This window comes from Anabrus simplex, chromosome 2, assembly GCF_040414725.1.
Source record: "Anabrus simplex isolate iqAnaSimp1 chromosome 2, ASM4041472v1, whole genome shotgun sequence".
Classification (NCBI taxonomy): domain Eukaryota; kingdom Metazoa; phylum Arthropoda; class Insecta; order Orthoptera; family Tettigoniidae; genus Anabrus; species Anabrus simplex.
In genome coordinates, this window is record NC_090266.1 from 456160341 (window position 1) to 456187646 (window position 27306).

At 43.8% G+C, this 27306-nt stretch overlaps 1 protein-coding gene across 4 annotated transcripts in view; it reads left to right on the top strand.

Annotated features, from left to right (window-relative positions):
- Positions 1-27306, top strand: part of Pli (E3 ubiquitin-protein ligase pellino) — an 826064-nt gene that overhangs the window by 519852 nt on the left and 278906 nt on the right. For all 4 annotated transcript variants that reach the window (XM_067140842.2, XM_067140840.2, XM_067140843.2 and 1 more), the window contains one exon: positions 16342-16443. In XM_067140842.2, the coding sequence (XP_066996943.1) occupies positions 16342-16443 (102 nt within the window). The remainder of the gene's footprint in view (positions 1-16341; positions 16444-27306) is intronic.

Genomic DNA, 27306 nt, shown 5'->3' on the forward strand with positions numbered 1-27306 from the left:
TTGAATATGCAGTATGGAATTTGACCAGGTTCTACACATAATACACCACCATGTTGGACATCAAACACTCCATTCGACACAAAAAGACAAACATAATATATCCGCTTATACAAGTTACCATGAGAGCGTCTCCATTCACAAAACAAGCGAAGTGTTCAGATTCAATCTCTTCACTTCTGTAAACAGTTAACTTGTGAGTACATAGTCTCAGTAAAGAAGTTCAAACACATGATTGATTCAAATAGGCAAGCCAACAATCAAAACATTGATTCCTACACGAAGTCCTAAACCTAGGTGTTCCGTCTTTAAACCAAGTTTTTCAAACTGTATGGTTCACCACTTCCTGGTTTAACCAGCGAGAGCTAGGGCCGATTCTACCATCTACCCGTAAATGAGCGCGTAACACCCTCCGCGTAAAAGGATATTTCCGTTCGATCACATCCGAGTAGCGCTATCGGCAGCATAAATCGTAGTTCCCCGGCGCGTAATTTATCGGCCACTTCGAGGGTCCGTTAAGTCTTTAAAATATACACTGACTGACTGAGCAAATGCAACACCACGGAGGAGTGGTTCGAAAGGGATGAAAGTTGGGGAAAAAACAGAGTCGGCACGGAAGAATAATTGATGTTTATTTCAAACCGATATGCAGGTTACACAATGCGCACGGCATCGACTCAGTAGGATGTAGGACCACCGCGAGCGGCGATGCACGCAGAAACACGTCGAGGTACAGAGTCAATAAGAGTGCGGATGGTGTCCTGAGGGATGGTTCTCCATTCTCTGTCAACCATTTGCCACAGTTGGTCGTCCGTACGAGGCTGGGGCAGAGTTTGCAAACGGCGTCCAATGAGATCCCACACGTGTTCGATTGGTGAGAGATCCGGAGAGTACGCTGGCCACGGAAGCATCTGTACACCTCGTAGAGCCTGTTGGGAGATGCGAGCAGTGTGTGGGCGGGCATTATCCTGCTGAAACAGAGCATTGGGCAGCCCCTGAAGGTACGGGAGTGCCACCGGCCGCAGCACATGCTGCACTTAGCGGTGGGCATTTAACGTGCCTTGAATACGCACTAGAGGTCGCGTGGAATCATACGCAATACCGCCCCAAACCATGATGCCGCGTTGTCTACCGGTAGGGCGCTCCACAGTTACTGCCGGATTTGACCTTTCTCCACGCCGACGCCACACTCGTCTGCGGTGACTATCACTGACAGAACAGAAGCGTGACTCATCGGAGAACACGGCGTTCCGCCATTCCCTCATCCAAGTCGCTCTAGCCCGGCACCATGCCAGGCGTGCACGTCTATGCTGTGGAGTCAATGGTAGTCTTCTGAGCGGACGCCGGGAGTGCAGGCCTCCTTCAACCAATCGACGGGAAATTGTTCTTGTCGATATTGGAACAGCCAGGGTGTCTTGCACATGCTGAAGAATGGCGGTTGACGTGGCGTGCGGGGCTGCCACCGCTTGGCGGCGGATGCGCCGATCCTCGCGTGCTGACGTCACTCGGGCTGCGCCTGGACCCCTCGCACGTGCCACATGTCCCTGCGCCAACCATCTTTGCCACAGGCGCTGCACCGTGGACACATCCCTATGGGTATCGGCTGCGATTTGACGAAGCGACCAACCTGCCCTTCTCAGCCCGATCACCATACCCCTCGTAAAGTCGTCTGTCTGCTGGAAATGCCTCCGTTGACGGCGGCCTGGCATTCTTAGCTATTCACGTGTCCTGTGGCACACGACAACACGTTCTACAATGACTGTCGGCTGAGAAATCACGGTACGAAGTGGGCCATTCGCCAACGCCGTGTCCCATTTATCGTTCGCTACGTGCGCAGCATAGCGGCGCATTTCACATCATGAGCATACCTCAGTGACGTCAGTCTACCCTGCAATTGGCATAAAGTTCTGACCACTCCTTCTTGGTGTTGCATTTGCTCTGTCAGTCAGTGTATGTCAAGCTTTCGCGAAGAAACTGTACAAGGATACAAAATCAAAACCTATTTGGAAATAATCTCAAATCGGCTTTAATATTCCAATTTTTCAGGGGGAGGGGCTGACACGTGCCTCACCGATTTTGATACAATTGTGTGAGGCATGTGTTTCGGCGTTTTGCTAGACACTCCCTAGATATTGGGCTTCTATCTCCGGGTAGCTACCTAGTGCTTACGTGCAGGTGTTAGTACGCAAGCCAAAGTACCAGTTGATTTACTCCCCGGGTAGTTTACCTCTCGCGTAACTGCCATCTAGTTTACCAACAGATAGTTGAACCGGCTCTTAGCCCTCTCCCTGGCATCTTTGAGGCGGTTCTGTAAAAGTTGCGCGGAGTAAAATTCGCGCCGTGGAGATTCCCCGCCGGGATCAGAAGTGGTTTGACAGCTGTCTTAACCAACTTCTACCTGCGCTGCACCGCAGTAGCTTATTTCCAGTTCCAGCGAATGGTGTGAATATCTGTAATACTGAGATTTTGAAATCTATATATATAAAATAACTTGTCCTGACTGATTCATCATCGCCGTGCCCAAACTACTGGACATAAAGAAATTAAATTTTGGGGATACATTCATATTAAGATGTAGGTGCTCGCTAAGAGAGGATTTTTGGATATTCCGTCGCTAACGGGGTGAAAAGGGGGGTGAAATTTTAAAATGAGTGTATCTATATCTCAAAACTTTTAAAGTTTATAGATGTAAAAATTGGTATTTAGAATCTCCTTTAAAAATAAAGAAACACGTATTTTTTGTTTTCGGAAAATCCCAATAGGAAGGGTGGAAAAGGGTGAAAATATGTTGAATGCCTTTAATGAGGCTACTTAATTTCAGAACCTGAAGATATTACAGACCTGAAAATTGGTATTTTGGATCTACTTAAAAAATAAAGAAAGAGGTATTTTTTCGTTTTTGGAAAATTCAAATAATGGGGGTGAACAGGGGGGGGGCGGATTTTTAAAATGAGTGTCTCTACATCTTAAAACTTGAAAAGTTTACAGATGTAAAATTTGGTATTTAGAATCTCTTTTTAAAAATAAAGGAACGTGTATTTTTTTCGGAAAATCCCTATAGGAGGGGTGAAACAGGGGTTGAATGCCTTTAATGAGGATACTTAAATCTCAGAAACTGAAGATGTTACAGTCATGAAAATTTAAATTTGGAAACTCCTATAAAAATAAAGGAAAACATAATTTTTTGTTTTTGGAAAATCCAAATAATGGGGTGTGAAAAGGGGGGTGATTTTTTAAAATGATTGTGTCATTATCTCGAAACTGTAAAAGTTTACAGACGTAGAAATTGGTATTTAGAATCTCCTTTCAACATAAAGAAACACGTATTTTTTGTTTTCGGAAAATCCCAATAGGAGGGGTGAAAAGTGGGTTGAATGCCTTTAATGAGGATACTTAAATCTCAGAAACTGAAGATATTACAGCCTGAAAAAAGGTATTTGGTATCTCCTTTAAAAATAAAAAAACATGTACTTTTTGTTTTTGGAAAATCCAAATAGTGGAGGGTTGAAAGGGGGGTGAATTATTAAAATGAGTGTATCTATATCTCAAAACTTTCAAACTTTACAGATGTAAAAATTGGTACTTAGAATCTACTTTCAAGATGAAGAAACACGTATTTTTTGTTTTCGGAAAATCCCAATCGGAGGGGTGAAAAAGGGGTGAAAAATGGTTGAATGCCATTAATAAGGATACTTACGGATGCTGAAGATGTTACAGACCTGATGATCGGTATTTGGGATCTCCTTTATAAATAAAGAAACATGTATTTTTTGTTTTTAGAAAATACAAATAGTGTGGGGTGAAAAGGGGGGGGGGTGTGTATTATTTTGCTAGAGGCTTTACGTCGCACCGACACAGATAGGTCTTATGGCGACGATGGGATAGGAAAGGCCTAGGAGTTGGAAGGAAGCGGCCGTGGCCTTAATTAAGGTACAGACCCAGCATTTGCCTGGTGTGAAAATGGGAAACCGCGGAAAACCATTTTCAGGGCTGCCGATAGTGGGATTCGAACCTACTATCTCCCGGATGCAAGCTCACAGCCGCGCGCCTCTACGGGGTGTATTTTTAAAATTAGTGCATCTATATCTCAAAACTTCAAAAGTTTGCAGATGTAAAGAAATGATATTTAGAATCTCCTTTCAAAATAAAAGAACACGTATTTTTTTGTTTTCTGTAAATCCCAATAGGGGTGGTGGGGTGAAAAGTGTGAATAAGGGGTTGAATGCCTTTAATGAGGATACGTATATCTCAGAAACTGAAGATATTACAGACCAAATATTTAGTATATGGAATCTCCTTTAAAAATACAGAAACATTTATTTTTGTTGTTTTTGGAAAATCTAATTAATGGGGGTTAAACACGAGTGACAAATTGGGGTGAATTTTTAGAAAGACTATATGTACAGTATATCTCAGAAACGTAAAATGTTACGGACATAAAAACTGGTATTTGGAATCTCCTGTTAAAGCAAAGAAGCAGGTATTCTCGGAAAATCCAATGAAGGGTCGGGGGGGGGGGGTGAAAAAATAATTGAATTGTATGAGGATACTTACATCTAATAAAAACTAAAGTTTTTACAGACGTGAAAATTGGTATTTAGATTTTCTTTAAAAATAAAACGACGCATTTGGGGGGGGGGGGGGAATCATCTTTGGGGGCGGGTGTGAAAAGGAGTTGAATTCGTTTCATGAGGACACATATATCAAAAACTGAAGATAATCGGTATTTAGCAGATTTTTTACTATTAAAGAAACAAATATTTTTTGCCGGAAAATTCACTTAGGGTAGGGGGAGTGTGAATGTAAGTGAACAAAGTGAATTATTTTTATGGGAATACTTATATCTTAAAACTGAAGGTAACACACGTGAACATTGGTATTTGGAACCTCCTTTAAACATAACGAAACACGCCTTCTTTTTTCTTGCTGGGGGGGGGGGGGTTAAAATCAACTTAACCGTGGCGGGGAGAAAACGGAGGTGAGACCAATTGATTTTACTGTTCCTAATGTACTTAACTCATAAGGAGCCTCCGTCTCTCAGGCGGCAGCGCGCTGGCCTCTCACCGCTGGGTTCCGTGGTTCAAATCCCGGTCACTCCATGTGAGATTTGTGCTGGACAAAGCGGAGGCGGGACAGGTATTTCTCCGGGTACTCCGGTTTTCCCCGTCATCATTCTTTCCAGCAACACTCTCCAATATCATTTCATTGGTCATTCATTAATCATTGCCCCAGAGGAGTGCGACAGGCTTCGCAGCCGGCAGAATTCCTATCCTCACCGCTAACTGGGGGGTTTATTCATTCCATTCCCGACCCGTTGAATGACTGGAAACAGCCTGTGGATTTTCAGTGTACTTATTTTGATCATAAACCGATCATTTTTAATCTTCCTGGGTTCGTTTTCAAGAGCCATATTTTCCTTTGGAGAACCTTCTTAGATTACAGTAGATTCTTCTGGCATATAAATAAAAATTTAAACACATTTGAAATAAACGATAGGTATAAGAATGACCGTGCAATTGTTCACTTCTATAATAAGGTCAATCATACACGGAAGTATGTCATTCGTATCGCCAGAAGTCCTGTGCACTTGCCTACGGGAGACAATGGTGCTGGTCATACTGTCATCTATGACAATGGCAGCAGATGTAATTTACCGACAAGTAGAGGTCTTGCATCTTGCTGTGGGATCCAGAACATCAATAATAAACATAAAAATAAATAATAATAATAATAATAATAATGATGTTCTGAACCGTCGTCAAAATGTGCGGACCGTGCTGTAAACGGGTCCTGGACGGGTAATGACTACGATTACAGTCCGGCCGCCGGTTCAGTACCGCCAAGGCACCCAAGAGGACACCACGCCGGATTTCCTCAAGGATTTGATCCACATTAAAAATGCTTATAGGAAAACATGGCTAAGATTTAGGGACCCAACTGATCGGGTGGAATATCTAGAGCTAGCCCGGGAAGTACGAAATCGATTGCTGGAAAAAATATTGAAAAATGGGAGGAACGTTGCCGCAATCTCTCAGAAAATGAGTCAGATCGCGAATATCGGCGGGTTATATATAAAACGATAAGCATTCAATTATAAGTTTCAGTATAATACCGTAGCGAAGCACCGGTATCTTGCTAGTCTATATATATAAAATAACTTGTCCTGACTGACTGACTGACTGACTGACTGACTGAATGATTCATCATCGCCGAGCCAAAACTACTGGACATAAAGAAATGAAAGTTTTGGGATATATTCATATTAAGATGTAGGTGCTCGCTAAGAGAGGATTTTTGCATATTCCGTTGATAAGGGGGTGAAAAGGGGGGTGAAATTTTAAAATGAGTGTATCTATATCTCAAAACTTTTAAAGTTTACAGATGTAAAAATTGGTATTTATAATCTTCTTTAAAAATAAGGAAACACGTATATTTTTGTTTTCAGAAAATCCCAATAGGAGGGGTGAAAAAGGGGTTGAATGCCTTTATTCAGGATACCGGTACTTATATCTCAGAAACTGAAGATATTACAGACCTGAAAATTGGTACTTTTGATCGCTTTTAAAAATAAAGAAACACGTATATTTTTGTTTTTGGAAAATCCAATTAATGGGAGGGTGAAAAGGGGAGGGGGTGAATTTTTAAAATGAGTGCACCTATATCTCAAAACTTTTAATCTTTACAGATGTAAAAATTGTATTTAGAATCTCCCTTAGATTTAAAGGAACATATATTTTTTGGTATTCTATAAATCCCAATAGGAGGGGATGTAAAAGGGTGAATAATGAGTTGAATGCCTTTAATGAGGATACATATATCTCAGAAACGGAAGATATTACAGAACTGAAAATTTGTATATGGGATCTCCTTTAAAAATAAAGAAACACGTATTTTTTTGCTTTTGGAAGATCCAATTAATGGCTGTTAAACAGGAGTGACAAATTTTGGTGAACTTTTTGAAAGACTATATCCACAGAATATCTGAGAAACGTAAAATGTTACAGACGTAAAAAGTGGGTATTTGAAATCTCCTGTAAATGTAAAGAAACATAGGTGATTTGTTTTTGGAAACTCCACTTAAGGGGAAATAAAATGGGGTGAAATTTTAAAATGTTACAGAAGTGAAAAATGGTGTTTTTTAATCTCTATTAAAAATACAGAAACGTGTATTTTTAGTTTCCGGAAATACCATTTGGGTGGGTGGGGGGGAGTAAAAGTGACTGAAAATGGTGTTGAATTCTTTTAATTAGGCTACTGATATCTCAAGAATAAAGTTGTTACAGACGTGAAAATTGGTATTTTGCCTTTAAAAACAAAGAAAAGCGCGTTTTGGGGGAGAAACCATCTTGGGGGGCGGGAGTGAAAAGGAGTTGAATTCCTTTCATGAGGACACATAAATAAAAAACTGAAGAAATTAGAGTCGTGATAATTGGTATTTAGAAGATCCTTTACTATTAATGAAACAAGTATTTTTTGCTGGAAAATTCACTTGGGGGGGGGGGGGGGAAGGACTGTGAAAGTGAAAAAAAGTGAATTATATTTATGGGGATACTTATATCTCAAACCTGAAGCTAATAGACGTGAACATAGGTGTTTGGAATCTCCTTTAAACATAAAGAAACATGTCTTCTTTTAAAAAAAAATTGTGGGGGGCGTAAAAAACTTAACGGCGGTGGGGTGTAAAAGAACGTGAGAGTAATTGATTTTACTGTTCATAATGTACTTAGGAGCCTCTTTTGCTCAGGCGGCAGCGTGCCGGCCTCTCACAGCTGGGTTCCGTGGTTCAAATCCCGGTCACTCCATGTAACATTCGTGCTGGACAAAACGGAGGCGGGACAGGTTTTTCTCCGGATGCTCCGCTTTTCCCTGACATCATTCATTCCAGCAACACTGTCCAATATCATTTCATTTCATTTCATTTCATTTGTCATTAATTAATCATTTCCCCAGAGGAGTACGACAGGTTTCGGCAGCCGGCACAATTCCTATTGTCGCCGCTAGATGGGCTTTATTCATTCCATTCCTGGCCCTATCGAATGACTGGAAACAGGCTGTAGATTTTCGATGTACTTATTCTGATCATAAACCGATCATTTTAAATCTTTCCTGTGTTCGTTTTCAACAGCCATCTTTACCTTCGGAGAACATTCTTAGATTACAGTAGATTCTCCTGGCATATAAATAAAAATGTAAACACATTTGAAATAAACGATAGGAATGAGATTGACCGTCAAATAGTTCAGTTCTATAATAAGGTCAATAATGCACGGAAGTACAGTATGTCATTCGTATCGCCAGAAATCCCGCACACTTGCCTACGCGCGACAATGGTGCTGGTCACATTGTCAACAATGACAATGGTAGCCGATGTAATTTACCGCCAAGTAGCAGTCTTGCATCTTGCGGTGGGGTCCAGAACATCTATAATAATAATAATAATAATAATAATAATAATAATAATAATAATAATAATAATAATAATAATAATAATGTTCTGGACCGTCGTCAGATGTGCCGACCGCACTGGAAACGGGTCCTGGCCGGGTAATGACTGAGAATGCAGTACCGCCAAGGCACCCAAGACGACACCACGCCGGATCTCCTGACGGATTTGGTCCATATTAAAAATGCTTGCTATTAAAAATGCTTGTACCGGGCGAGTTGGCCGTGCGCGTAGAGGCGTGCGGCTGTGAGCTTGCATCCGGGAGATAGTAGGTTCGAATCCCACTATCGGCAGCCCTGAAGATGGTTTTCCGTGGTTTCCCATTTTCACACCAGACAAATGCTGGGGCTGTACCTTAAATAAGGCCACGGCCGTTTCCTTCCAACTCCTAGGCCTTTCCTATCCCATCGTCGCCATAAGACCTATCTGTGTCGGTGCGACGTAAAGCCCCTAGCAAAAAAAAAAAAAATGCTTGTAGGAAAAGATGGCGAAGATTTAGGGACCCAACTGGCCGGGTGGAATACCTGGACCTAGCCCGGGAAGTACGAAATCGATTGCTGGAAAGAAAGATTGTAAAATGGAAGGAAACTTGGCGTAATCTATTAGAAAACGAGTCAGATCGTGAATTTTGGCGGATTCTCTCAGAAAAACAGATCGCGAATTTTGGCGGATTATATATAAAACAATAAGCATTCAATTATAAATTTCAGCATAATACCGTAGCGAAGCACGGGTATCTTGCTAGTTAATATATAAAAAATGTTATTCACTCTATCAATGTTGGTTTCTTGCACGTTCACAAGACTTGCGTCGTATTTATATGAGTGTGTGAAATGTGTATAACTACGTAGTTTGACTATATTTACAAACCAAGTGTCTAAACATGGAATCAGCCTTTCAGTCTTATGAAGAATATCCACAGCCTGTTTGTAGCTGACAGGGTCAGGAATAGAATGATTGAAGAATGAAATATCGCTAAAGGAAGAAAATGCTGCAGAATGCGAGGTCTAACGTGCTTTACCGGACAAAAATTAATGGATGGCAAATGAAATGCAATGATGGCGAATTTGTTGAATAAAGAATGACCAGTGAAAACAGAAAAAAAACTGCCTCACCGTACGTTTCCCCCGACATGCACCCCTTATGAAGTGATTGGGGTCAAGAATGAACCATAGCTACTGCCAAAGAAAGGAAATTGTGTGCCCTGGCGAGGCCTGTCGCATTCCCCGAGGTATAAAAGATTAATAAATGACAAATGAAATTGTTTCAAACAGTGATGCTGATATAAAGATGAAGAAACCAGAAATGATATTTATTTTGTTTGCTAGTGGCTTTATGTCGCACCGACACAGATAGGTCTTATGGCGACGATGAGTTAGGGAAGGCCTAGGAGTGGGAAGGAAGCGGCCGTGGCCTTAATTAAGGTACAGCCCCAGCATTTGCCTGGTGTGAAAATGGGAAACCACGGAAAACCATCTTCAGGGCTGCCGACAGTGGGATTCGAACCAACTATCTCCCGGATGAAAGCTCACAGCCGCGCGCCTCTAACCGCACGGAGAAATGATATTTTGAACGCCAGCCTTGTCCAGCATAAACGCTACCTAAAGTGATCGGACATTGAACTCCCGAAGTAGTGAAGGGAGGCCTACGTTCCACCATCAGCGTCATGAAGAAGCTTTTTTAATCTTAACAATAACTGAAATTCACAAAAGTATTGTAAACATTCGTAACATCGCCATACATTTTTCAGAATATTAAATTTAACATGTATTACATTGAAATTTGAAGTTTTCCGTCGCAAATGTTCATTCGATCAGCGTTGTTTCATTATGTCTTATTGAGACGATCTCCGTTGAATTTAAAATAGCCGCTTAAGTATTACTTGAATGATTTGACATTATTTAAGAAACCAAGTCTATCAAGTGGCTGGAAAACACTGATAAGAGGTAAGTAGGCAGTGAACACTGTCACATTCTGAAACACGAAACTTCCCTGTGGAATTCCCAGACAAACAAGACCTCTCGCTAATGAGATCCTACAATGATTGATGACCACGGCGGAAGTTTTACTGATTTTAACTCGGCGCAAGTTTTACGACACCTTTGAGGCTACTCAAATGCAACTTTCCAGACATTTGTCTTACGACTCCAGATCTGTAGAGCCAACATTTGAACAGTTATAAATGTAAAACTACAACTCCTGTATACCTGTAGTTTTTACGAGGGATGCATGTAACACTGTGGCGAAGGAAAATTAAAATTTCACAAACCAAAATCGGGCAGATTCATTCTGACAGATTAAAATACTCTGAAAAAGCTATAGCGGGCGATTTGAACAACCGGAGAGACGTAACTCATAGTTCTAATATAACAGTTTTGTTTATGTTATTTTAAGGGCATATTTCATTTTGTCGCAAATTGTGTACTGAATGGTTCATGGTATGGGTTACTGTAGTCACGTCCTAGTTCGTGAACCATGGGCAACGGCTGATTTGCCTAGTAAGTGGTCCTTAGAAACGGGATACCAGTTGCTGTGGAACGGGAGTGGGCATCTCGGACATATTCTGAGTGATGGTCCTCTTTGTGCTCAGGCGGCTAGGACTGTACAATCCACCGGTGTCTCTAACACGTTACAGAAGAGATCCTCACTTGGACTTTGTGTAAGTAGGGTAGCATCCTACTTCATGAATTTACAGAGTTCTCAACATTTTGAGCAAGCCTCGGACCTATGGGAGTAACGGAGTCCCACTCCCATTTGACAGGCGATGGACTCCTTGGAAACAACTTGGCGAACGGAATGGCATTCTATCGTGAACTATCAGTATTAATTGGGCTTATGGAAGGAAGTAGAACTGGCTTAGCAAAGAGGATGCATTTGGATGTGCTAGGAGTAAGTGATATTCGGGTAAAGGGAGATAACGAAGAAGCGATTGGAGATCATAAAGTGTACTTGACGGGTGTTAAAAAGGGAAGGGCAGAGTGTGTAGTAGGGCTGTTTATCAGGAATACTATTGCACGCAACATACAAGATAAAAGATTGATGCCCAGACTACAGGTAAAAAAGGACCTAGTTGAGTTAGCTTAAATCAGTATCTGTTGTATTCCCAGCTGCCACGGTGTGCGGGCCAGCTGTTGAAGATATCGGTCAGAGATCGTTACTCTGTTCAGCAGACTGCCGACGGTAGTTGTGTTTACGGAAAGTACAAGTGTTCGCGTCTGTGGACGTACAGATTTCTAAGTGTCGAAGGTGGAAACAATGAACTCTATTTTTGTGCGAGATAGGAAGTTATATAATATTTTGAGTCCTCAACAGCTGATAGACTTGTGTATTGGAACTTGAACAGTTCGAGTAATTAACATCCTTGAGAACGGGACGAAATTCTCCGAGATAATAATAATACATTATCATCAACTTGCATAAATTAGGCGGACTCGCCACATAATAGTTTAGCGTCGTGTTATTGTACATACTCAGGGAAGTGATAGTTCAGTTATAAACGAGACAATTTGACTCATGTCAGTCTTTCGCAACGAACTGTATCATAATCATTTCTAAAGACTGTGTCGTTTATTTGTTGGACAGTGTTAATTTCCTTCGAACTATGCTGATGACGCTATAATCATGCCTTTTGGGTTCATAAGACTGTGCCTTAGTGACAGAATTTATTTCGTCAAAACTGCGCTTTAATAACAATATTTTCATGAGACTGTGCCTTAGTGACAGAATAGACTCGAGGTTTTTGAACTGTGTTCGCTAAGTAGGCTTGGTGCACTTTGACATTGCATCGATCGACAATCATTTCATTTGTGTTGAACTGTGTTGATCTTCTTTTTCATTATGAACAGTGATATTCTATTAACTTCAGTTACGTCGACATATATAACTAGCAGTTACCGCGGCGTGGATTTCGTAATTTGTTAAAAGTAATCATTCATCGGTATTGTACTAAGACATCTGAAAATCCCTAATGTATAAAGTATAAAAACTCAAGGAAAAATTGAGTTTCCTTTACCCCCAGAAACTCCTTGTAAACCACGTTTATGACCTTCGATGTTAGGCCTCTTAAAACTACAAGTAAACAGCAAACCACGTTTGTGGTATTGCATTTTGGGGCTAAGATGACCATGCGACATACAATTGTACATGTGAGAAACGGTCTTCTCTCAAGTCGAAAAAAAAGTTCCTTTATTTTTAAAGGAGATTCCATATACCTATTTCCACGTCTGTAACGTCTTCAGTTTTTGAGGTATAAGTATCCCCATAAAAAAAATTCAACTCTTTTGTCAATCTTTCCCCACCTCCACCTAAGTGGGTTTTTCGAAAAAAATACATGTTTTTATTTTTAAAGGAGATTCAAGTACTTTTTTCACGTCTGTAACATTCAGTTTTTGAGATGTAGGTATCCTCGTAAGAAATAATTAAACACTTCTTCACTTCTTTCCACCCCTGTTAAGCGCCTCTTCCGAAAACAAAAACAAAATACATGTTCTTATATTTTCAAAGGTCTTTCCGAATATCAAGTTTCACGTCTGTAACAGGCAATGTTATTGACATATAAAGTAGATATACTGGTACTCATTTTAAAACTCACCCGCTTTTTAAATTCTTTTCACCCTCTTAAATGGATTTTCCGAAAACAAAAAATACGTGTTTATTTACTTTTAAAAAGGATATCATAAATACCCGTTCTTACGTCTGTAACATCTTCAGTTTTTTATATATCAGTATCCTCAAAAAAAATTTAACTTCTTTTTCGCCCTCCCCAAATAAGGGCGTGCTACTTTATTTTATAAAGGAGATTCCAAATATCAATTTTCTAATCTGTAACATCTTCAGTTTTCGAGATATGAGTATCCTCAAAAAAAAAAAAAAAAAAGAATTCTACTCCTCTTTCAGTACCCGCCCGTTAAGTTGATTCCCCCCACCCCACCATCAAAGTATGTTTCTCTATCTATAAAGGTGCTCCCAAATAAATATCACGACTGTAACATATTCAGTTTTGAGATATATGTATCCTCATAAAAATTCAGCTCCTTTTTCGCTCCGCACCAAGTTGATTTCCCTTGCAAAAATGCGTGTTTTTTGATTTTTAAAGGAGATTCCAAATACCAATTTTCACGTCTGTAATCTCTAGTTTTTGTGATATAAGTATCCCCTTAAAAGGAATTAAGTTTTTTCACTTCCTTTCACCCCCCCCCCTTTCTAAGTGAATATTCCAAAAACAACAAAAATGTGTTTTCCTTTATTTATGAAGGAGCTTCAAAGGACCAATTATCACAACTATAACATCTTCGGTTTTTGAGATATATCTATCGTCATAAAAATATTTCCTTTTTCAACCCCGCGCCAGTTATTTTCCCCCGAAAATGCGTGGTTCTTTATTTTTAAAGGATATTCCATTTAAAAATTCACACCCTTATCAACGGAATATCCAAAAATCCTCCCTTAAAGCACCTATATTCTAATATAAATGTATCCACATAATTTCATTTTTTATGTCCAGTAGTTTTGCCTCGGCGATCATGAATCAGTCAGTCAGTCAGGACATGTTATTTTACACATACATTATATAGATAAAGGCCCAATACTACTGCCTTGTGAATCCCCCTCTTAATGATTCCAGGATCAGATAATGCCTCACATACTCTAATTCTCCAATGCTACAACATGTTCAGAAAGCCTAGCACATGTATTTGTGATGAAATTTCACATTTAGTCGTCATGCTAAGAAATTATTTCAAAGAAACAGTCCGTGGTACCTGAATTTCATGCGGAACTCATAACATCAGTGAAGGCTATGTCACTTAGAATTTCTCCAAATTTCGCCTGTTCCAAAATCCTGCTGTTTAAAACCTTTGTGGCTTTTGTTAGGTATCATTAAGAGCCCTAATGGATTAAATATTAATATTAAAGAAGATAGGTCTGAAATACAAATACACTCATGTTCATAAAAAGCAGAACACCTTGAAAAAGTAGTGATAGCAAGTTCATATTCACAGGACATGTTCATTAATGTGTTCTGCATAAACGATTAGCATTTCAGTCACCTAGCTTCAGCATGTGTCCTGTTGTTTACTAGGCACTAGGTCCTCCATGGGCACTTATAATTTGTTCATGCGTGAGGGCATCGACGTGTATAAGGCGCGAATGGCGTCCTGTGGTATAGCCATCCATGTAGCATTCACCTGGTTCCACAGTTCATCTTTGGTGATTGGCTTTGGGTCACAGCGCCGCACCCGTCATTTCACCATATCCCACACATTTTCTACTGGCAACAAGTCCGGTGATCGGTCGGACCAGGGCAACAGTCTGACATCATGTGACAACAAGAAGGCACGAGTTCGTGCAGCAACATGTGGTCGTGCATTGTCCTGCTGAAGTATGGCGTTTGGGGTATCGTGCAGATAGGGTATGGCTACGGGTCGCAGGGTGTCATTCACGTAGGTCAAACTGGTTAGAGTGCCCTGGACACGCACAAACAGTGATTTGTGATTGTACCCAGTAGCACCCCACACCATAAGGCCTTGAGTTGGCGCTGTATGTCTTGTGCGAATGCAGTGAATGTGATGGCTCTTCCCCCTGTTTGCGGCGAACCAGAATGCAGCCTTAATTTTCAAACAAACAGAACCTGGATTCCTCCGAAAACACTATCTGCTGCCTTTCCTGTCCCCAGTGACGTCGTTCCATACACCATTGCAATGTAGCTTGTTTATGCACATTAGTCAACGGTAGACGGAGAAGTGGGGCGACGCGTCGGTAACTCAGACCGTAATAAATGGCGACGGACTGTCACTCCTGATACTGTAAGATGTGTTAAACTCTTCCACTGTTGCGCCAGAGCCGACGAGGGTGCGTGTCTGTCCTTGAAATGCCATTGGGATGAGGTGTCGATCTTCTTGGGGGGTGGTCTGGGTGGTGCGACCAGACCCATTTCGTTGTGTTCTGCGACCTTCTGTGAACCATTCTGTACACACCCGTTGCACTGCCGACACACTTCGTCCCACATGAGCAGCAATTTCCCGAATGGATGCATCACGTTCTCTCATGCGAGTAATGTGCTCTCTTTCAAACTCACTCATTTACTAGTATGGTTCTCGCATATGTCTGCGAAGCATCCTGCACGTCTGCTGAAGTCACACTGATCCATTACCGACCGGGCGAGTTGGCCGTGCGGTCAGGGGCGCGCAGCTGTGAGCTTGCATCCGGGGGATAGTGGGTTCGAATCCCACTGTCGACAGCCCTGAAGATGGTTTTCCGTGGTTTCCCATTTTCACACCAGGCAAATGCTGGGGCTGTATCGTAATTCAGGCCACGGCCGCTTCCTTCCCACTCCTAGGCCTTTCCTATCCCATCGTCGCCATAAGACCTATCTGTGTCGGTGCGACTTAAAGCCACTAGCAAAAAAAAAAAAAAAGAGATCCATTACCTTCGGTTTATAGCGACAACGAGAGCCGCAGGCACATATTACCAGTCGGTGGTGGTGCGCCGAGATATCGATGTGGACCTTGAACCTGAGGGCCGAAATTTTTCAAATGCGAATGATATCTTCAGAACACAGTAATGCACATGTCCTGTGAATATGAACTTCCTATCTCTAGTCTTTCAAGGTGTTCATTTTTTTATGGACATGCGTGTAGAAGAAATATACGCCCAGTATGCATATCGATGTCATATCATGGTATTAAGTGATTAGGCATATTATACGCGTCTATATAGATGGAAAACCGGAAGGAAATATTTAATGTTAAAACTTCCTTCTGGGAAAAACAAATGAGGGAAACATCCTTAATACACGAAATCTACATTGTTAATTGTACTTGTCTTGCATACATGTCTTCTCTTTCACAATTGACTTGCATATAGGCTGCCGGTATTGTCATATGCTAAATTTCTGTTTTCAGGCCATCTTGGACAGTAAACAGCACTCAATCTCCTACACTCTTTCCAGAAATCAGGCGGTTATTGTGGAGTACATGTTGGACGAGGAGACTGACATGTTCCAGGTAAGCTTTTAATTTGAGACATGACAGGTGACTACTTAAGAATCTCTTGGTAATGAAAGTCCTGGGAAAGCCAACTAATGTTCAATTTATACATTGAAGCCTTTACAAGGCTCCATTCAGGGTCGATGCTGGGCATGCGAAGGCATTCAGTTTCAGGGGAGAAACAATAAATCAAATAAAGAAATTTAAGACAAAAACATGTAATTGCAGAATTATCGTTGGTCCTTACCTTTATGCGATGCTGGGAAATTACTATTTCATCTCTAACAAAAACTTAGGTTACATATGATCGTGAACTTATAAAATTATTACAATATGTTCCATTTCCAAAAAAAGTCAAAACTTGATGAAATTCACCTGGAATTTATTGTTAATGGCACATATTGTTTATTAACCTGCTACTTCTTCTGAAGTATCGTCATCCAATTCGGCCTTTTAATTACTGTTGCTGGCTGGATCCCATCCGTGCAACATCAGACTATGTGTCATCAGAGATTAAGTAAATGATACTATTTTACAAAATAAATGTTCTACCACCTTAGTAAATGTGTAACCTTATAAATTAACTTCACATTAATATCCTATATATGATTGGAATTTCTAGCTAATTAAGTAGATTACTACGAATAAATTTTCACCATAAGGGAAATAAAATTCGAAGATGCACAACAACACTAACAAATTTTACCCCACTGGAATATAAATCAGTAGATCGATTCATGTCGGAGGGGGCCGATGACCTAGATGTTAGGCCCCTTTAAACAACAATCATCATCATCAGTTCATGTCGTCTCAATTAGAAACACATGCCTATTATGCGATAACACATTTATTCAGGATCATCCTTATTAAGGTAAAGTAAATACTGTTAAATGTTACAAGTAAGGTTAACATTTGTACATGTGAATGTGAAGCGTATATTATACACGGTACGAAATTTGTTAGTGGCATAAATATTATATTTGCTCTATGAGACCACGTCGTTTTTTCTTACAAAAGTGCTTATTTTCCCTCCATGAGTAGAGTGCGTCAGAATAGTGTTGAACTATTGGATGAGACTAAAACGGGGGAAATGTGGTAGAGTGGTACAGGGGCCATTTAAACGGCAAGAAAAATATATGTTATATAGAGAGTTGGCTGGCAAAAATCAAAATCTATCTTGAAAAGGTAGGAATGGGTTATATATGGTTTGAGACATGGAAAGGGAAGGGAAGCAGAAGTCAGAGAGCGCTGATAGCTAGAATAAAGTATATACAAAGGCAAAGATGGTGAGGTAGTCCAGCTCTCCAATATTAGCACAAGATTTGGAGACAGGATGTGGAGAAGGGGTTTAACTTGGTGGCTCGTGGGGTTACACAGGAACAAGGGATGGACCAGGAGGAAAGACAATACACTGTGCATTCTATGTGGGAAGAGGTCGGATGACTTACACTTAGTAGGAGAGTGTGTAGAGGCAGAGACGCTAAGGAAAAATTTCCTAAGTGATAAAGAACAAGAAATGAGTAGAATTGGTGATAAACTAAAAATTATTGCGTGGATCTCCAAAGAATGGAGCGTCAAGGGGAATCTGAATTTATTCCTAAGTGCCGTGAAGAAACTATGTGAAGGAAAAGTGAAATCAGCAAGTGGTGGTGAAGTAAGAAGTGAGTATGCAAACACACAAGTGGAAAGGAATTTAAATGGTAACGAGTACGGTCCTGAGACAGCAGGAAAGTCGGTGCACAAAGCGGAAAGTGTGATGTCAGAGTTCGCTAGGAGTGATATCGTAATATCAGACCAGCCAACTCAGGCAAGGAAAATGAGGGTCAAAGCCAGGTGTCGCTTGTAGTAGCAGTTCGCCTTAGTTTAGTTTTACCTCTACGTGTTACGTAACCTAAGCAGGATGCGTAACATTTCTTAGTCTTCTGGTCAGCACCAGACTCCACTCAGCAGTTAGCACTACTGGTAGGAGCTATTATTATTACTCTTATAAATTTAAAATCCTTATTGTCTCATGAGTATCCTCGCGATTCCTGGCAACCACAGTACATCTAGTAATCACCAGATTCCTACGCGCGGTGATCATTGCGGGGTGGGCCCACTTTTATTGTCGTGAGTAGCCTCGCGACAACAGGCTCCACCGGGCAGTGATCACTGCGTGGGGGGGCCCACTATATTGTCATAGCTTGTTCATTACTGATAACTGTAGTTTAGATTTATTCACAGGGCTAGCGGCTCTCCGGAAATGAGTTGACCGTGAGCCATTTGTTTCCAATTACTGGTCGAATTATTTTTTGTCATTGTGCTTAATCAGGGGAGTTTATACATTCTGTACTTGCTTAGGCTGTTATGGATTTGAACACTGTATTGGGCAAAGACCTGTAAGGTTCAATAAATCCAAGTATGTATGTGTGTATTTTCCCTCTATGAGACTGTTGTGTAGTAGGAGAGTTATTTCACACACACGAAACAAAATTTTTAAAGGAGAATTGCAATTATTCAGTATTGAATGCGAAGTATGTGCTACTGGCACATAAAACTCAAAGTCTATCTTTTGCTGATGAAAAGGTCTTTTCATAGAACGGACGGTTTTGTCACATAAGCAGATTTCTACAACACTTGAGACACGGTATATACAATATTTACACGTTGCTGGTACACAAACTAAATTAAGACTCGCTGAGGGAGAAATGTTGCATAGCAACTGACTTGCAAAGTCGAAGTGCTCATTCAAGAGCTGAAGATTTGAGAATGTAAAGTTTGGAGAGATGTCAGCGAGTCCAGAGGTAGAAACCTCACGAGCTTGCTTCAGTCCACTTGTTCAGTAAGCTGCTTATACAGAGCATCCTCTGCGCTTCTGAAGTAAGGTGTAGCTAGCCGTTGGACGACTTAATGCCTTCTCTACTACTACTACTACTACTACTACTACTACTACTACTACTACTACTACTACTACTACTACTACCACTACTACTACTACTACTACTACTACTAAATGTTTTCATTCCTCCCGTAAAGGGGAAGGCTGGGGCTCTTAGACGGTGATGCCGTCTCTCAGGCCAGGAAATTTGTTGAAGGAGATGCTCGGAGGAGGTGAGGGGGTTTGTTAGCCGTGGTCTATACTAGGAACTGTCCCGGCATTACCCTTAGTGCAGGAGAATGGAAAAACACGGAAAACCATTCTCAGGACAGCCGACGGTTGGGGCCAGCCATGAGGTCCAGCCCTGTCTCCTCTCCCGAATACAGAGGCGTAGAGCCGTGGCCACCCCTCTGCTCTGTTGGCCGGTCAGAGTGCAGAGTTGTTGGTCCACGCACCAGCCGTGGCCACTTATGGGCCGAGACCCACTCTGCGTATACCAACTGCCTTCTCTTTCTTCGGGGGGGGGGGCGAAGCCCGCTCTCCCCGCGTGGTAATCGACTCAATCTACATTGCCTCCGACATGCTATTAATTTCTAAGTAGAAAAGAGATAGCAGGGAAGAGTGGGAAGTGATACAAAGAGTATCTGCCGGTTCCCAAGTTAGACTCGCTACCGCGGCCAGAGTTTGTGTTTGTAAGGTAGTGTTGAGGCGTGGTATTAAGGGTCAAGAGAAAACCACATAGGCGGAGAAAGAGAGAGCGCACATGTAAAACCTGACAAATTTTGATAGCACATGCAAAGGATGTGGTTTCTGGATAGGTCAAGGTGTTTGTGTTATTTGAGAAAAAGGTATCACGCACCAGCTATGAACCATAATCTCGCCATTTGAGTTATCAGAGGATCAGTCTGGGCACTGCTTTGACTAGCGCGCGCCTTGCCGGTTGCGGAGCCATGCGTAAAGTACCACTAGGGCCCGCCGCACAGCGCCACCTCCTTGGGGTCCCTCGTACCCGATCTCCGATCCCGGAGAATGAGGCCAAGCCCGCCTGGGCGGGGGCCTCCTGGATGGGGGTGGGTCATGACGCCGGGACTCCTTCCTCTTTGTCCGCGCCATGGCCCGGTAAACAGGGCAACTGGGATGAGAGGCCGGGTGGCCTCCCGCGCAGTTGGCGTACACCGGCGCCTCTTTAAGTGCTGTGCAGCCGTGTAGTGGGGACCACTCCCACAACGCTTGCACCTCACTAAGAGCCCACACCTATCCTGCCGGTGGCTCACCTCAAACAGCGGAAACACTGCAAGAACTGCTGAGGGGGACGTTTCGATTTCACCTGATTGCCGCTACCCGCTGAGGTCCTCTCCTGATTTTCTCCTCGGTCGGCTGCTATCCTGGGAGCAGTCCTGTGTGGCGGCTGGGCGGCCTTCTCCTGGTCGGCCGGCGTCGTCTTCTTTCTTCTCCGGGGCTGCGTCTGCTTCGTGGCGGCGGTCTCTGCTCGGCTGGGGATGAGGCCTCGTTCTGGTGGCCCTCCTCCCGGCCTGTTGAACCTCGGGTATCGGATGGTCCCGCTGCAGCGCCGGTTTCTCCCTTCTGGTTGGCGGCGGCGGCGTCGGTCGTTGCTGGCATATTGTTGCATTCCCTGTCCTGAGCGGTGCACATCGATGTGTGCATCATGAACGAGGCGCTAGCAGGCCGGGCCTGCGTGGCAGCCTCTGAACGCCCGGGGGCGTCCATCTCCGTGCCGCCTTCCGCCGTTCGGGTCGCCTTCTTGGTCTACGCCCGGGTGGTGGGCCTTCCCTGAGTGGCCCGCGCAGGTGGTGGTCGTTCCTGGTTGGCGGCCTTGTCGGTCTGCGTGTACTTCGTGAAGTACAGCAAATCGACTTGGGTCGCTCCATTCGTGACCTGACTCTGCTAACGGACGGTAGTGTAGTGCGGTTGCTCTGTGCCCGATCTGTGTTTGAGTGGGAGTGCGCGAGTGTTGACGGGAGCGTTTTGATTGGAGATTGTCGGACCTGCCTGTGACTGGATATTGACCTGGATTAGGATGTCTGAGCCCCCACCTGGTGGTGGGGTCCCGACCACCCAGCCAGCCAACCAGATGACGACACCTGCAACGACAACGGACTACGATTGGTTAAAGTTGGCGGAGGCTGCTGGGCCACAGCCCAGCACCTCCCAGATTACTCTATTACCTGACGCTAAAACTGTAGAGGAACAAGCCAAAATTTTTGCTTCTTTTCAGCAACCTTACGACTCCCGGTTTCCCTCGTCAGTCGCCCGTAAGTTGAAAGGGAAGTCTAGAGGTCGCTATGTGCTCAAAGAAGTCTCGGCTACGTCACCTGTTAAAATGTACAGCAAAGTTTCTAACAAATTTGAATCCCTTTCGGCATTGCCCAGCAGTGGCAGCACTGGGCCAGAGGCACTAGTGCCCGCTGAGTCTTCGAAACCCCGGATAGAGACTGATGCCGCCCCCTCGACGAGTGCCTCCCGTTCGGCGCTACCACCGTCCGTGAGTGACAGGAATGGGACTGCCAATGTCACAGCTCCTGGTGGAGAGGTCGACCGCACGGAAGTGCAACAGCAGCAAACCCAAAAGAAAAAGTCGCTGCCGCCGGTAGTGGTTCACGATAAAACCAACTACCAGCAGCACTGTAGGTGTTTGAAACAGCGATGCACTGATGATCTTCGGGTCTTCAACACTAGAGATGCTCTTAAGTATCATGTCGACTGCGAGGAAGAACATCGAGTGTTGACCCAGTATTTCGCAACTGCCAATGCTAGCTTTTACACCTATCAGCTTCCTAGTCAGCGGCTTTCAAACGTTATAATGCGGATTATCGTCTCAACAGTCGATGTTGAGTGGGTCAAGGAAGCGCTGATCGCCCTTGGGTATGAACCCAAGGACATTTACCAGTGCATTAGAAGGATGTCACTACCAAAGCGTTTATCCCTAGGAGCTTGATCAGCGTCACTGCTCCGAATGAGGAATTCAGTAAGACCATTTACTCGGTTCGCTATCTCTGTGGTTCTCGAGTGACAATTGAGGCATACCGGGGTCATGTGGGGCCTTCCCAGTGTTTTTATGCCAGCGGTTGGCCCACACCGCTAATTACTGCAAGGTGACCCTTAGGTGCGTCAAGTGTGGAGAGAACCACTTGGCTGCTGCCTGCCCGCTTACCGCGGAGGCAGCCCCCAAGTGCGTTAATTGTCAAGGGGAACACCCCGCTTCGTGGAGAGGGTGTCAGCTTTTCAGAGCGGCCATTGCTGAGAAGCAAACAACAGAGCGACTCAAAGCTCAGAAAAGGAGTGCTCTACCGCCCTCTCGACCTGTCACCGAGGGGATCTCGTTCGCGAGCCTTTTCGGTGGCGCTGCTGCCCCTACATCGTCTCCCGCTGCCACCTCTTCTACAAGCACTGGGAACTCCATTCCCGACCTGTCCGGTCTAGGTGAGATCATTGGACTTCTTCGGCAGATCAACTTTTCAAGACTCGTCCCTATACTTAGGGATACATCGACAAAATTGAGCTCGTGTACTAGCACCTTTGACAAGATCCTGCTGCTGATTGATGCCGCTATACGGTATTTCTCAGCCCCTTAGACGACGCGACATACGCTACGGACTATGGACTTAATGGTTGGTGCCTGGAATTGTCAGTGTTATCGGTGAGAGGTATGAGCTTGAGGCTTTTATCTCTTACCATAACATAGACATCATGCTATTGGGTGAGACGTTTCTGAAGGAGCATATGCCATTTTAGAATAAAAAACATGTTAGTGTACCGGAAAGGCAGGGCCGGGATGAAGGGTGGGGGTGGAGGCGTGGCCGTGCTGGTTAAGTCGACGCTTACCCATTACTAAATGCTATTTTGGAAAACCCTGGCCACGTACCCACCATAGTAGCTGGTGCCCTCAATTGCAAGCATCAAGACTGGAACTCTAGGGTTGCCAATCTTAAGTGGAGAATCTTCAGTGCCTACGTGAGAGACAGTGACGTCAAGGTGTGCGCTCCTACGGAGCCCCCGATATACCCGGCTAATGGGTTGCCTGACGTATTGATGTGACAGTTTCAAAGTATTACAACAGGACCATTCATTTTGTTGTTCCTAGCGAACTAAATTCTGACCGCAATCCTATTGTTTTCAATCTTACCTGGGAGCGTCTAGAGGGGCCAACTCGTTCGATCCCTCCTGCCAATTTGGACTACCAGAAGTTTACCAAACATGTGGATCGAAATTTAAGAACTTTTGACATTCGCATCCGGGATGATGTTGACAGGGCGGTTGAGCACCTTACTCGTAAAATGCTCAACGCTCGGAAACATATCCAGGAAGATGCTCAAAATTCCCACTCGGCCCGTAGTCCGCAAGTTGATGAGGGAATTCCGGATCTCCTCAGTGACTTGATCAAGATTAAAAACCGCTATCGGAAGAGGTGGAAATGGGAGGAACTCTGTCGCACTCTCACTGAAAATGACTAAGACCGCGAGTTTTGGAGGGTTACTCGTAGTCTGACTCGAACCCGGGAACCTCGTCGTGCCCTTCATGGCCGACAGGGACTCGCATTCTCCCCTTTGGAGAAATCTGAGGCTTTCGCTGACTCAGTTGAGAGTCAGTGTGTAGTACATTATACCCGCCACGATGACGACCGTACCGACCGACAGGTTCAACGAAAAGCTGCAGCTTTCAGGCAGAGTAGGACGCCACGTGACATTGTGACTGACATCACACCTGCGGAGGTCCGCAAGTGTATTAAAGGACTTAGTGAGAATAAATCTCCTGGGGCTGATAGGGTTACTGTTAGGGAGATCAAGTCCCTCCCCTGCAGGATGGTGGTATTCCTTGCCACCATCTTCACGGCCTGCCTTTCCATTGGTTACTACCCACCGCCCTGGAAGACTTATCCCAAAGCCGGGGAAAGACAAGCTGTTTCCTCCAAATTACAGACCTATCAGCCTTTTATGACACCTCTCCAAGATTTTCGAGAGACTTACTCTCAAACGCCTCAAGTCTTACCTCGGGTCCAGTAGGATATTGAGACCGGAGCAGTTCGCTTTCCGGTCCAAACGATCAGCTCCATTGGCAGTATTGCGCCTGGTCCAATATGCTGTGAGATCGTTCACACTACGACGTAGCGTGTCAACGGTCTTTTTCCACGTAGATAAAGCCTTTGACACCGCCTGGCACAACCTCATTGTGAAACTGGGGAACTGTATAAAGTCCCCCTCTATGTAGTCAAAATTATTGCTTCCTATCTACGTCATCGGCACTTTTTTGTCACCTGCGATGGTGAGAACTCCTCCCTTCGGCCTTTACTTGCAGGGGTGCCACAGGGAGGGACACTGTCGCCAACCTTATACGCACTATATGTGAACGATCTCCCTAGGGTAGCAGGAGTAGAGATTCAACAGTTCGCTGATGACATTGCAGTTTATACCGCTCATCGACGACATTGTGATGCCATCACGAAAATGCAAGCCTGGATTAACAACTTTTTATACTGGTGTACCAAGGACAAAGTGAAAATTAATCCGGACAAAACCCAGGCGATCCTCTTTTCGAGGAGGCAACCGAGGTTTCGTCATCTCAGCATTCGGAGGACCGAGTTACCATGGCTGACTAAGGTCAAGTTCCTTGGTTTGATTCTGGACAAGAAACTAACTTGGAGATGGAATATAGACCAGGCATTACAGCGTGCCAACGCCCGAGCAGTAGCATTGCGCCGTCTGCTACTGAATCGGCATCTAAACGATTGCATCAAGAGGTCACTGTACCTCGCGTGCATTCGCCCGATCGTCCTCTACGGCTGTGAGGCCTGGTGTTATATTACCAAGACACACATTCGGCGACTCCATGTGTTCCAGAACGAGGTACTGCGGCGCATGACCCTTTCGCCATGGTATGTTTCCAACATTAAGATTCGTCAGAATCATCACCTGCCAACAGTCAACCAGCAGATTCGGAAGATTGTTGGAATGACGAGGTCTCGGATCACCTTGACTCAATCAAGTGATGCGGGCATCGCCCTGCTAAAACGGGTCATCAGGACCAAGAAGCCTAATTCACGTTACCGCATTCGCGGCCCTTGGCTCCTGTACTCCAAATTGTAAGTTTCGGCCTTTTCCAAATTTGAAAACAATTTCAGGCATTCACTAAAAGGTACAGAATTCCCTTTCTACCACAAGACTGACCCACTTACTAGTTGAGTAACTTTCAACCCAGCGATGAGGGGGGTTTCAATTCTGCCCTACCGTATCCTCGGTGGGAAAGAGTGATTCCCCCCCCCCCGCCAGTGTAGGTAACTCGCGACTTTTTCTGGTTCATCAGGTAACCATGGAAACAGATGAGTAAGAGGGCATAATTTTCGCCCTGGGGCTCCCATGTACTCGACCTCTTTGAAACAAAAAATGGTCACTCCTTCGCGGCGCTCAGTCCTCGGCTCTGGGAGAGCCAAGTAGCGTGAGTCCGTTCCCACTTGCTTGTTCTTCTGCCTCCTGGCAGTCTGCGTCTCGACGGTAGACGTCCCTTGTGACGTCTGGGTGGCTGCCTATGTAACCCGGCTTCTCTCTGAGTCCTGGTAGCCGGACAACCTGGAAGTGATGGGATGTCAGGCTCTCGTAGCCGCGGAGACGGCATGGGTCTCGAGGAAGGATGATGTCCGTCCAGCCAGGGATCACCTCGTGGACGAGCTGGGTGATCATCTCCTCTCCGAAGTGCTCCGCAATCGCTGTAAAGAGATCGATTATTACAATCGTCTCCTTGTAGGTGTGCTTCCCCTACAGGTTGCACACCATCAGCGCCGCGAGTCTAAGGTCCGGGGGGGGTTGCTCCGAGACCAGCCTCGCTTGGAGATCCTCCGTCGCCCGGTCTCGCTGGGATGGATAGCTGCTCCATCCTTGTCCTCCTGAAATAAAACCTGCTTCTTCTTCCTGACAATGCTCGTACTGCGTACTTAAAAGTACAAACAGTAGACAATACTCTTTTGGAAGATGCACTATCAAGTACAGTTGCCTGGCTAGTACTTGGAAAGTACAGATCGCCTGGCGAGGAGAGTGACTCAGCGAGAAGCACCTATGCCAGCTCGCTGTGATTGACAAACTCGTCCTAGTGCCTTCTTTCTCGGCCCACTCGCTCATATATAGGCTCCGTGCGTATAGCGATGTGCTGCCGCGGGTGGAAATTGCGAGAACTACTTACGGGGAACCTTCATCAACAGCTGATCATAAGAAGCTGGAATATGTGTGATGTTTACATACATATATACAATCATTTTACAGTGGCCCTTTGTCGTTGAATCCCTTTCTATGATTTTGTCTAAAGCTATTGTTAGAATCTAAGACCACATTCCTTGTGTGTCGATCCGGTTATGTTTGTGATGTAGATAGCCGCCGTGATGGATCACACTGACGTGAAGCGTACAACCTTGTGTCCATGTACATTCTCTATCCCAAGTTTGGTTTTGTTTTGTTTCTGACACAGTATATGATGCCTACGGATATTTTTTTAAACTAATTTCTTTTCTTCTCCCCGTTTACAATGAATATATCATCCTTCATAGTTTTGGCTTTACTCAATAAAACGACCAGTGGCTGGGTATAACGTGAAAGCCGAACCCAGTAAATAAATTAAGAAGGAGCATTAGTAGAAGAAGGATCATTTTGCAGTGCTGTCTTCAGATTATTGTTCTTTAATGTCATAACGTTCGGGCAGAACTATATGCTTGTTTTTGGCTGCATTAATAGATACTGTGATACAAAGGTTTTTCTTCACGACCTCATGAAATGCATTTGAAAAGACGGTGGATCATAGTAGTAAATCGTAAGTAATTCGGGATTTATACATTTTAATTCATACAAAATAACTCTTTACAGCATGTAGTTCAACCATTTTACACATAGGTTAACGATTAGAAACAAATTATAGCAATGTTTTATTTGCAAAGCAAGCTGCAGAGGTCATTTTAGAGCACACACATCATATAATAATATACAATCGCCATCTACTATGACTGCGGTAATACGCCTTCCCAATAT